Source organism: Erigeron canadensis, chromosome 2 (genome assembly GCF_010389155.1).
Source record: "Erigeron canadensis isolate Cc75 chromosome 2, C_canadensis_v1, whole genome shotgun sequence".
NCBI lineage: Eukaryota > Viridiplantae > Streptophyta > Magnoliopsida > Asterales > Asteraceae > Erigeron > Erigeron canadensis.
In genome coordinates, this window is record NC_057762.1 from 42,391,550 (window position 1) to 42,404,950 (window position 13,401).

The 13,401-nt window shown below is 32.3% G+C and overlaps 1 protein-coding gene and 1 long non-coding RNA gene across 2 annotated transcripts; one reads left to right on the forward strand and one right to left on the reverse strand.

Annotated features, from left to right (window-relative positions):
• Positions 1–960: 960 nt before the first annotated feature.
• Positions 961–2,743, reverse strand: LOC122586435. The gene is made up of 2 exons (XR_006321992.1): positions 2,593–2,743; positions 961–1,267 (listed from the first exon to the last, which is right to left on the reverse strand). It is a non-coding gene; the product is annotated as an uncharacterized LOC122586435 (long non-coding RNA).
• Positions 2,744–9,961: 7,218 nt separating this feature from the next.
• On the forward strand, positions 9,962–12,865 carry LOC122588599. The gene is made up of 7 exons (XM_043760746.1): positions 9,962–10,399; positions 10,483–10,569; positions 10,669–10,893; positions 10,994–11,158; positions 11,259–11,312; positions 11,700–11,846; positions 12,372–12,865. The coding sequence occupies exons 1-7, from the start codon at positions 10,214–10,216 to the stop codon at positions 12,747–12,749; spliced, it is 1,242 nt and encodes a 413-aa protein (XP_043616681.1). The 5' UTR covers positions 9,962–10,213; the 3' UTR covers positions 12,750–12,865.
• Positions 12,866–13,401: the final 536 nt, after the last annotated feature.

Genomic DNA, 13,401 nt, shown 5'->3' on the forward strand with positions numbered 1-13,401 from the left:
GGATTTTTTGGCTAATCTTTAAGAAGGATTTATCATTTTCCATTTTTTATATCAAAATTTACCCTGGATCTTATGAAATATATCAAAAGTTTATCCCTCAATTTTATGATAAAATACAACTATTCATACATGTTAACAAGAACTCATAAAGCTATTATTAACAAGAAAAAAAAATTACTAGATTTTAAAGACATTAAATAATCAAAATATTTATCATGATTTCTATCACTTTATTCGTAGAAGTTCAATTACGTCATGTTATATTCAAATCCAAAAAGAATGTACCCCTTTTCTAATAACTAGAGTGAAGGCCCGTGCGTTGCACGGCCGGGCTTCACGGGTTGTTTGTATGTTTGTAAGTTTGTCTTATTTTGAAGTTTTTTATTGTTCAGTTCGAGTTTGATGTCGGTGTGCCTGTTAATGAGCCGAGGTTGTTAGAATAGAATGAAGGTGATGGAATGTACATATCCGAAGACATGAATGATGATGATCTCTCATATATGATGGTTTCAAATTGGGTAATTAGATGTATTCGTGTTTCTTGCTTTTAGTTGATATTTGTGAATGATCCAACAATTAATGTGTCATTTACACATTAGATTGTTCTGTATACAATCGCATCAGGATTGATTTTATGAGAAGCATCAACAATAGCTTGTCCTTTGTGGCCTGATGCTGCGTGTCATTCAAGTAGGCAGGGACGCATTTTTTATGGTGGTTCGAAGTTCATTATTACTCCTTCCCATTTTAATTGTCCTGTGACTGGTCAAGTCTTTTTCTTCTGATTTTGACCGTAAATATCTTTGTTTGTGTTATATATTAGTAGTTGATGAAAGTTATATCAATGAAAAATACATTTAAAACTCAATCAATTTATATATGTTTTATCAGTGTTATATAACACAGACAAAAAATATTTACGGTCAAAGTTGAAAGAAGAAGACTCAAAAAGTCAAATTATGACACTTAATATGAGACGGGGGAGTATTAACTAATTGTCATAAATGTCTATTACATTTTTTTCAAGACAGTCACATCTTTAAACGCCATATACACCTACATTCTCTTCGTCTTGTTTATGACCATGGAAGAGATTTATACAACAGAGAATTGCTTCACTTCGTTTTTGTATGAGACAACAATCACGGGTTTGTCTCTAGGGCCAACGACAACTTCAAATGGCCAGTGATTCATGACTTCATGTCACTCATCAAATCACTTAGTACTGATAGATAAGAGTACCGCCTTCCAATTAGAGATTTAGCATCTGCAAAGATTTACATAATATGAATTATCCAACCAGACTTAGATCAAAATAAACACATATATAAAGGAAATTCACAAAAGTTGAGCATTAGAAGGATTTTTCCTTTTTAATATTAATCGAACTAATTTCAATCATTAAGAGTAGGCAATTGTTTTCGTACAAAAGGAGTAGCAATGCCAACATGTATTTTGAATACTGTCCCAAAACAGTATGAGGGTCTATGAAACAGAACTATGTTAATGCATGTCTCTTTTAAGTGTATATTTTATATGAATATAACGCAAATCCTAAAACAATACCTTTAAACAATAGTATTTCAAAATTTTTCAAATCGAATAAGGCATTAACTTGGGTTATACAGTTCCAACTCTTGGCAACATCTATGGTAATGACAGTTTTTTATTGTATTATTAAAATTAAAATAACTTGTTGCTGTAATTATCACCATTTAGGATACATTGTGATCATCTAGCCGGTACACTCGTCGCTTTTTGAATGGATAATCCCGTAATAATCTTGGATAATTATGAAAGCTTTTCTGGTAACCATACACATCTGGTACAACATTCAAACATTTCAATTAAAGAAACTAAAGATACACATACGTTGTCCCCAAGTAGTCGACTTTAGCCTTACAGGCCTTGCACTTGGAAAACCTGTCTTCCGTGTAATACCTTTATGACACTTGCCACCTGAACACGTGTAAAGGTACCAACTATTTTTTTTTGTACGAATGGACGTGATCTCCACAGTGTTTTTGAATGCCACAGACAGGGTAGATATGAGGATCAAACATCAGGGTTTTTTTTTTTATATTTTTTTTGTTTTTAAACACGCGTGACAAAAAGTAAAAGAAAAACTATAGATCCAAAATAAGAAACCCAGAAACACCACATGACATGCTTTTTACTTGAACATTTACGGGCCCAAACCAAAAAGCTCATACAAAGTGTCGACCATAGCAGTGATTGACTCACTGTATTCACCAACATGCACACAACAAAACTTAAAAAACAACACCAATGACTCAAGCAAGAAAAAAACATTGGTAAAAAATAGATATGGGGACTGTAACTACGAATGATAACCTAATAGAAGTCTTGAATGTATTACCCTCCCGAAACATATTCCTCAAAACATAGTGGCCTATGTATTGACCCGTTCAGTGCTTGCAAATCTATGCTCATCAGCAACTGTATATTACATGATACTGGATATGATAATAAGGAGGCTACTTATAAGGCGTAATTTTAGACTAAAATATCATCATTTTACACAAATTAAAAAACACTAAAAACATGAGTAATGAAATAGTAATTGTTTACCTGCCACTTGTTCTATTATGAGAAGTTGAGAACATCTTAGTCTTTCTTTGTATTGCGATCCAAGTGTCTCTCTTACAAGCGTATTTGTTGCATCGAAGTTGCCATTTCTTGAAGAAGTTTCAAAATCATCAATTAAATATGGAACTCTTTTTTTGTTCTGCCTTAAATAAGTCAAACAAAAAAAAAATTGGTTGATTGAATGAATTTGAACAACAAAATGCCGAAATGGACATAAATAAATGAATAACAAAAAACATCAGGACTCAATGGTTTATACTTATAAGCATCACCAACCTTCATAAACTACCATTTCAGGTGCTTTCTTACATCAGCCCGTTCCTTTTATTTAATGTACTCTCTTTTCTTGCTGGTGAAAGAGCTTTATTGCTCGATCTGTCCCTAAACAATAGACTAACAGATCAATGATAGATGAACTGTTTAAATCACTTTTTTACTTACTTTGAAAATAACATCAATAATGCAAAAATAATACAGTAATAAAATTGCATCCAATCAATTGATCATAGATATCTAATACAGTACCAAAAGTCATCACCAAAAAACCAACATCCGCAAATTCAATACATAAAAAACCCTAAAAGAATTATATTAATGAAAAATTCCAACAAATTAAGCATATCTTGATTAAATAGAAGAATTTGAGTCCGGATACAAAATGATTCTATTAAAATGGAAGGACTAAATTTGATATCTTGATTAAGTAGAAGAATTTGAGTCCGGATAAAAAATGATTCTATTAAAATGGAAGTAGTATATTTGATTTTGGGGTTATTAGCTAAACAATATGTGGGGTAAGTTTAGAATATTGGTATAAATATACACACATCCTTTACCTGATGATTTTTCAACTACCAGAAGATGGGTTAATGAGATGTTAATTGCTACAACTCTTGGCTTTCTTACATGTAGTATCATTTAATAAGCTCACTTTTGCATCTCAACCTCTACGTTTTACCCACGTTACATTAACCCATCACATTTAATAACATTAACCGCTTTACCCACGTCCAATTCAATGAATGGGTGTAATGCATAGTTGGTGATTGATAATGAAAAAATAAGATGATAATAATTAATCCCTATTTTAATCCTCGTAAATGAAAGCTAAAAAGCGGCAAATTTTCCAACCCCTTATCCAACTTATATATAATACATATTACTATCATCATTATCAAATATAAACAAATGCATTAGCCTCCTAATTAATCCCACTAACCTCATTCATTTATGATCATATCGTCTTACATACGTTAGTAAATAAACAAATGAATTAACCTCCTAATTAACCCCACTAACCTCATTGCTCTATGATGATATCGTATAGTAACTAAACAAATGCAATTAAGCTCCTAATTAACCCAATTTAGTACACTAATCAATAACCTATTAAGTACACATCGATAAAACGTCAAGAATGCGCTAAATTTTTCCACGACCATCATAGAACTTTTAGATATATATACATAGGTTACAAAATTATCAAAAGTTTTTAAATTTGATATTAGTTTATTATCAAGACATAGACACAATTTAACTTTTTGAACTACCACGAAAGTATTTTGATGGTTAGATGTTTCGATGTCTTCACGTACAAGATACGACAATATAAGTTATTTTCTACTTCAAGGTTTCGCTCAAAAGAGCTTGGTGATAATTTTCGACAGAATGCGCGCATGAACGATACTAGTACACTTAATACTCGATTGGATTACGTTTGGGTTATGTATTTATGTCTGGTCTGAAATTGCAACTTAATTGGAGGATGATTTTACTTAGTGGGAATGAACTTTTTCTATGTATAAAGCAGGTCAGACTTTACATAGCTTAGAGAAGACATTATACTCCAACAAGATGAAGATGGCCACCATTTCAGATACTTAAAGAAGACACAAACTGTAGGTTGAGCACATCCTCGATCGTCGTGGGTGTGCCATACTGCCATATACTTGGACGTTTTTTTTTTTATGATTTTTGGAAATGGACTTCGATCGATGTCGTAGGACCGATCAAAAATATAAACTAAATACCACTAATTAATAGGGGTAAGTCGAGTATCGTTTCCACAGGGAATCATGGGAGAGTGTTAAACAATTTACAAAGTTAATTAATCTAGGCATAGACTTAAAACCGATTTGATTAAACTAAAATAGCACTGGGCGCTGCTTATTTTTGCCCAACGTAACCTACGCCAGTGATGGGCGTAAGGTATGCTCCTTGATTTCTTCAGATTTCCAGTTTTTCGCATCCTTGGCTCATTTCCAATTCATTTAGCTCCAATTCACCACTTATGACCTGAAACACTTAAACAAAGATAAAAACGTCCTTATCGTCTATTAACCTTTGCAAAACATGTCATTTTACTATATTAAGATTAGACTAATTAGGCGTTTACCAGACTTAACTATTGACACATGAATTATATTTTTTCTTTTTTCTCATCTTTATCGATCATTGTTGAAACTTTTATATATTTTTAACTTAATATGTACGTTTTATGTTAATGCTTTCTTTCTAGTAAAAGTGAAAAATGATTTTGAAATGGAGCTATTGTTATACAAGCATGCATGCCATCTTTATAATGGGAGGGAGTCAGTCAGGGTTATGGGCCATTTGTGACTTTTCTTTTGGCTGGTGGGATTTGTCTGTTTCAAGTTTGGTATCTTCTTATACATATAACCATGTTTTCGATTACTTACTTGTGTCTTTTGGTAAAGATGAACACACACATATATATATACAACCAGTATGTGATATTTGACATTACAGTAATGATTTGATCGATTACATGCCTTGACTATCTTTGAAATTAGTGGCATTTCATTTGCTAAATTAATGCTAAGTTAATGTTAAAAATATATGATAAACTAAAAAATGAAAAAACTATCTCATACATTTATCAATCAATTACCTTGAGAGAAAATTATCGTAAGTCTTACTCATCCCAGCACGTTTTAGTGGCTTTATTGTTATATGGGGAACGAATGAGATTATTATAAGTTCGTGTAAATTAAAATACTTTCAACTCAAATGTAACAATTTAACTGGAGTATTAGAAGTGGTTTCCTAACCATTTCTTTGGTAACCCAAGAATGTTATCCTATGAGATTTAAACCTGTATCCCTTTTGGAAAAATTTCAGCTCTCCATACAACTAGCTTACTTTAAAAAATTGAATGCTTTATTGTTTACATGTAGGAATGCTAATTATATATAGTAAACAGTTGAATTCAATTATCATAGTAAGTGGAGGGCATTTTGTGCCTAAATCCACAAAAAGGAAAAAGAAATATATCAAAAAGCCCATAAACGTTTGTCCTTTTTTAAGTTAGTGGCAAACCATTGCCATATGGTTATCTTAAGGGGTCCAAATGACTATAAAGAAAGATGAGTTTTCTATTATTTACTTTGAAAAGTTTGTGTCTTTTGACAACCTTATGTGCAACTACTTATGCACAATGTACAGTCCTTATAGTCTCTTTTTTCGTTTCTTGGATAAAGTTTCAGTCCAATAATGGGAGCTAGCCTTCATTTTGATAGTACAAAAAGCAAAGTTTCCTTAAAGCATAAATGATCAAGGAGCTCAATAATAGTGAAAGACATATATGAGAGTTGTCATTTGATGCATAGTAATCATATAACTCACAAATAGTGAAAATGAGTCTACAACTATAGATATGCATGAATAGATGCTTGATGTTGTTTGAAATAAGGTTAAATTAGTACGATCTATAGATTTTCATTGTTGAATGCATAATTAAGGTACAACCTTGAAAACTTTGTGTTACTTGGAACAAGTCATCTTAAACTTCGTTTTTTGGATTATAGAAAAAGGCAAAGGGCCAAAGGGTATATACAAAGTCGTGGACTTTTCATAACATGAAAAATGATATATTTTCCTAATTAAGTTTTTAAATGTTCTCTTTTTAAACTATCAACGGGTCAACAACCTAACGGTAAAAAAAATCCCTATTTTAAAACTTTGATTTGGGGAGAACCATGTTCGAATTTAAAAGAACAAAGTTTTTTTCCATTAAGTAAATTAATTACATATAATCACATATTAAACACATAATACTTAGCAAAAACTCATAAAAAAAAGTAACATTAATTAAGCCTAACTGTCAAAATAAAAAGATTTTAGATGTTATAATTCTCCTATCTTTTGATATCATCTCTCACCTTATTATGAATATTATATTATTCAGCAAATATTTCTTTAAATATTTAGTAAATTATTTGACAAAAGGAAAAATAAATTGAAGAAAATAGATGATTAACCTTGGGTTGCCTCCTAATGTTAATTGTTACTAGATGGATACCCGTGCGATGCAGCGGCGGTATACTACGGCAGTGGGCGGAAGTGATAGCGGTTGATGGTAGTAATTTTCATATCAGCGTTAATAAAATTGCGGGTTACAAAAAAAGGACAGTGGTTAGAGCGTGCCTAATTTTAGGATGGAGAGAGTATTATGGGAATAAAAAATGTACAAGGACAAATTTAATATTTCAAAGACAGAAATAATTAATTGAGAAAAATTTGCTTTATTAGGTAATATAGATATATATCATATCGCCGTATCGGGACAGACCGCACTACCTATGAAACCAAACAAGAGTTTTGCGAATTGCGAGTAAATAACTCTACTTTCTAGGCATCTGGGTGCCACATGCATGGTCAATCTCCCATCTCTTTTATCTTTTCTTTTTTATATTTCATTTCTTTTTTATTATCTCTACTACTATATAAAAATTATATCTTTATGTTTAAAAATTTATAATTTTAGGACATGCAAAATTACCATTTTACCCTTAATTAATTAACTTACACAACCATCCCATAATCTTTTAAAAGATATTTACTATTTCTAAAAATCAAATATTTTTATATCAATTACCAACACCACTTGACGCCGATACCATCACATCGCAACTAATGTCATCGCCGCCGCATTGCGCGGGTACCATGCTCGTTACTTTTTACTCATTCCATCTCAAATTTACCGTGACAAAAATTGCATATCTTAAAAACATACACATATTAATTGTGTCATCAATAATATTTAATATTTATAGTTTAAATGACTTTAATTTGATTATCAATAATATTTAATATTTATTGTTTAAATGACTTTGATTGATAGAATTCGTAACTAGATCATATTCCATGGATTGATATTTGGGGATATTTGAGATATTTAATATTTTATTTTTAAATCTTGATATGTTAACCTCGGCGCTAGGTCAATCAACACCGGCGCTACCCGTTGATGCTGTCACAATGCGCGAGTAACCTTCTCGTATAAAAAAAACTACATCTTTTTTTTCTCCAACTTTCAGCCTTTAAAATACCTAAACTACAATTCCTTTTTATTCACTAATTTAAATATTTTCATCTATAATACCTATAATACAACATACATGATACATCAACTCTTAAAATAACCACACTAACCTCATTTATATAAATTATTTTTACATTAATAACCACATCGTTACTGACTCCACCCCCGACACCCATCACCTCCGTCGCTACCACTGACCACTGCATTGGCATGTACCCGTCTAGCTAGTAAAAAAAATATGAAAGTGTCACCTACTAATTATTTCCCGAATAATCATGAATAAAATTTGGGTAAATGATTGTTATATAAACCCCTCAATAATCCAATCCTACAAATGATTCGAACCCTGATGAAAAACCGCAATGTCAAAAATGTATGCGATGAACTATTAACCTCATCGGCTAATTATGTATAAAATTTTATGCAAAGGTTTTATTTTTGAACGACATCTTATTTTATGCCTATTATTACATACACGAATGTCTTGGATAGAACTTAAGATTCCTCGAAAAAACTCCATTAATCCATTCCCATGAATGTGAGATATGAGACACGAAACAATGTGTATCCTCCCGAAGTTAAAAAACTTATATACCAATAGACTCTCAACCCCGTTCACTTTAGGTAAAGGTATAGCTAGACTTATATAGTATCAAAACTTTAACCACAAATCATCTCCTCTTTACTTTTAAGCTAACTCGAATGAGAAGTGATAATTGTACCGCATATTTTAATGCATTTACCACACTATACATGTTTCAAAGCACACTGTACATGTATTCAATGCACAAGAGTGGTAAATTATCAAATTTTATGGTACGAATATCGCTTCCCAACTCGATACTTAATATTAAATCTATAACTTCATAAAAATAATCGAAAATACTCCCTTTCAAAATGTCTCTCTAGTCCATATCATATTCGTTTGTCATCAAATAACTATCCATTTGTTTGTCTTCAAATAACTATTCATTCTTTAAAAGTTGTATTTTTATCTCAGTCGATATATCACATTGGGAAAACCTTACAGTATAATGGTGAAGTCTTGTAAGTACTCTAGACAACGAGATGTTGATAATGAGCCATTACAAGTATTCAGAGGGAAAACCCCCAAAGTTTTATCATCCCTAAAAATCAAACTCAAGATCTTGTATAAAACTTGAAGTGTCTCTGACACTTGTTTTCTTATATCAATTTCGGCCTTAATTAATTAAATATTATTAATACACTTTTTCAAGCTAAGGTTGTGTTATCATTCACTAGACCTATATATATATATATATATACATGTTAAAGGGTTTGTTAGGGGCAAGGGTGTAGTCGGCTTGTTTCATCGGCAAGAATCGGCTAATCGGTTATACCATAGCACATGACTCGGCAAGTTTAATCGGCAATTTGGCAAGTTTCATCGGCTAGTTTTGGCCGATGCAAGTGAACGTTGGGGTTGAACTTTTGAACGTTTGGAGCGTGTTTTTTTGGTCAAAGTTTCATCGGCTAGTTGTGACAACTTTTGGCACTATACCCACAAATTTGGCAAGTTTTCGGCTAGTATTGGCAAGTTTTTGGCTATCACACTTGGCATCTCCTTATTGGTTTAAATTTAGCCAATTTGCCAAATTATTGGCACTACACCTTTACCTCTTAGATAAAGCATGTAGTACTTATTTTAGATAAAGTGGGGTAGGATTATGTAAAATTCATGGGGAGGTTATGTAAAATTTAGGAACTATGTATGTTTATTAAATTCAAATGTTTAATTTATAACTTTTTTTAAAATAACAATACTTAAGCTTAGATACAGTACGAATTATTTTCTCATATGTTAATTTGTTAATTTCTTTTGGTTGGAGTACATTTTTTTTGAGTCGGACAGAGTATAGTTTAAAATGGTTATGTGAGTGGTATATTTCTTGGACTTATATGACCATACATGTCATTAAGATGTAAAGGGGATTGCAAATTTGTTTAGTCATTTTCCCATTTAAAAACTCACACACTCTTTGTCCAATTTGAAACTTCAAGCTTCTTCTGTCTTGTATGCATCTGGGTTTTGTGTGTTTTCTTCCTAGCTTGTGACAAAATATTGGAATAAAACCAAAAACTGTTTCTTGCACTCGAGTCGTTGTTTTCTTCATAAAATCTTACTTCTATCTGTTAGAAGGAGACAACTCCAACTATATACAAACACACATAAATTTATATTAAACCCAATCTATGTTACCTTAGAATACAACCAAACATCAAGAAAACAAAAAAACTATGGCTTCTTCTTCTTATTCCAAAACCACATTCACATTTGTTTTCTTACTTATCATGTTTTTACCTGTTGTCATCTCATTACCGAAGAACGAATCCGATTTCAAACCAATGCAAGAGTTAAAGAAGCTAAAAAGAATCCAAAATCATCTCAAGAAAATCAACAAGCCTTCTATTAAATCCATCAAGGTACATTAATTCTTGTTTTTTTTTGTTATTTCATTTTTTTTCCCCGTTTTCTTGAATGTCAAGTAACACGTGATGTTAAGTAGAGTCCTGATGGAGACTTGATAGATTGTGTTTTATCTCATCTTCAACCAGCATTTGACCATCCTAAGCTCAAAGGCCAAAAACCGTTGGTATAATTCCTTTTGAACTACTATTCGATCAGTTTTTATTTATTTATTTGTTCTTTCTTTCTACGTATTAAAAGCTAGTACGTGTTGAATAAAATGTAGGAACCACCATTGGAAAGGCCAAAGGGACACAACTCAAGTGATGAAGAGACCACCTTATTAGAAACTATGCAGTTATGGACACAATCAAATGAGTTCTGCCCACAAGGAACTGTTCCAATCAGAAGAACTACAGAACATGATGTTTTACGTGCGACTTCTGTAAAACGCTTTGGAAGAAAGATCATAAGACGCGTGAGGCGCGATACAACCAGCGGCGGTCATGAAGTAATTAGTACATACATACACCTAAGTGTCAAGTTTAACAATAATATATATATAGAGATAATAAAATGTCATACAAGCTCATTGATAAATATGGATACAGCATGCAGTTGCATTTGTGAATGGAGGTCAATACTATGGAGCTAAGGCCAGTATAAATGTATGGACGCCGGCCGTTACAGATCCATATGAGTTTAGTCTTTCACAGCTATGGGTTATTTCTGGTTCATTTGGCAATGATCTGAATACAGTGGAAGCTGGTTGGCAGGTAACGAATTATATTTTTAGCTACTCCACATTTTTAACATATCAAGTCACTAATAATAATATGAGTATCTAATTAATAGCAATTATTGATGATTATACAGGTTAGCCCAGAGTTATATGGAGATGGTTACCCTAGATTTTTCACTTATTGGACGGTAATTTCTATAGCTATCAACGTGTGTTACTTAGCTTTTGCTGTAAAATGACTATGGTCGGGTCGGTCAGCTTGGGTTGGGCTGACCCTGAAACATAATTATGTGTCTGAATTATATTTCATTTCTTCGATTAACTTGCTAGTGTGTCAAAAATGTCTAACATTTTAGTGAATTTCCCTTTTTAACATTAGTTGCACCATTCACCGCTACAAAAGTACTAAATGGGTTGAACTTGCTGCTTCTAGTGGTCAGTGTTAGATTTTCACCAAGCAACCACTTTTTACAGGACCACGACCATTAAATTACTTATGATCGATAATGCTGTTAATATAAATTAAGCTTATTATTAATTATATGGGTTGGTTGATCATTAATATACTTTAACAGACAGATGCATACCAAACCACTGGATGCTACAACTTGCTTTGCTCAGGATTTGTTCAAACCAACAATAGAATCGCAATAGGTGCAGCAATCTCTCCAAGGTCATCTTACAAAAATAAACAATTCGATATTGGCATCATGATATGGAAGGTACATACTTAGTGCTAAATTAATAATTAACAAGATCTTAGCTAGTTACTTATTATATTTCAAATATGGGTTACCAATTACGATCGAGTAGTAAGTTTTTAAATTAACATAGCTAGCATATATCAGGTATATGGTTATTCAAAGCTTTAGTTGCACATGCATTTGGGCACTACTTTTTTCTGTCATTTTTATGGACCAAAACTTCCACAACAGTGTTTCTCTGTCAATATTATAGCACTGATCTTGCAAGCACAGTATTAAATTATAAGATTCTCTTTTTGTCTTCGAGGAAGTGTCTCCCATGTGTAGACTTTTTCTTTGTGTGGTTGACATATATTGTTAAACTAATGTATAGACTATTAGTGTATTACTAATTAGTTGATACCAAGTGTCTATAATTGATCCATTGTGAAGTTTACTTGGTATATATGTTTGTTTTACCTTTAGGTGATGTTCGTGTTATTTATAATTACTAACTTACATCAAGATTATACGAAACTAAAACAGAGTTGTTTGCTTGTGTAGGACCCTAAACACGGACATTGGTGGCTCCAATTCGGGTCAGGACTACTCATAGGCTATTGGCCGTCGTTCTTGTTTAGTCATCTACAAAGACATGCAAGTATGATACAGTTTGGAGGGGAGATAGTGAACTCAAGATCAAGGGGATATCACACTTCAACACAAATGGGCAGTGGTCATTTCGCCGATGAAGGGTTTGGAAAAGCTTCTTATTTTAGAAATTTGAAAGTTGTTGATTGGGACAATAGCTTGCTTCCTCTAACAAATCTCCATCTTTTGGCTGATCATCCAAATTGTTATGATATAAAAGCAGGCAAAAACAATATATGGGGGAATTATATCTATTATGGAGGTCCTGGAAGGAACCAAAGGTGTCAATAATTTAGTCGATCTATAACCATTATATTCATATGGTTAATTCTTTCTCTATATAGTAATTTGAGTTGGATAAGTTTTGAAACTCTTATATCTCTAGCTATAAATATCAGTTTCTTTCATAATATATGTTATCATTGATTATATATTCCACCATCAAAAGTCTTGTATATTAGGTGTTCTATGTATAGTGATATATATCATGGTTTGTTATTTAGTGTTGACACATGCTTTTTCTATGGTGCATGTGCATTGTGCAATAGTGTGAAACAATCATATCTTAAAAATGAAGTCAATGGATTGTATATCTACTTCTCTTCTCTCTAATTTGTTGATACTGAAAGGAACATCCATCAATGTAACCTAAGTTTGGTGTACCAAACACCCTCAATCACCATCACAGTCCTTATTCAATCCATAAGCCTTAACTCATCGTGGACCAACCGGAGGTAGGATTGGGGGTTACGCTAGCTACCAGGTCATAACTGTTATGGTAGTACCACAGATACATATCATGTAACATGTAAGTATACAACTTCAACTAGTCAATAAATCATCCTTGATTAAAGGGGGAGCTCAATGGTAGCACATGTACGATTATGTTATTTTGTTTAATATGCTAGGTGACTCTAGTAATGTACGAGTATCATTGAACACT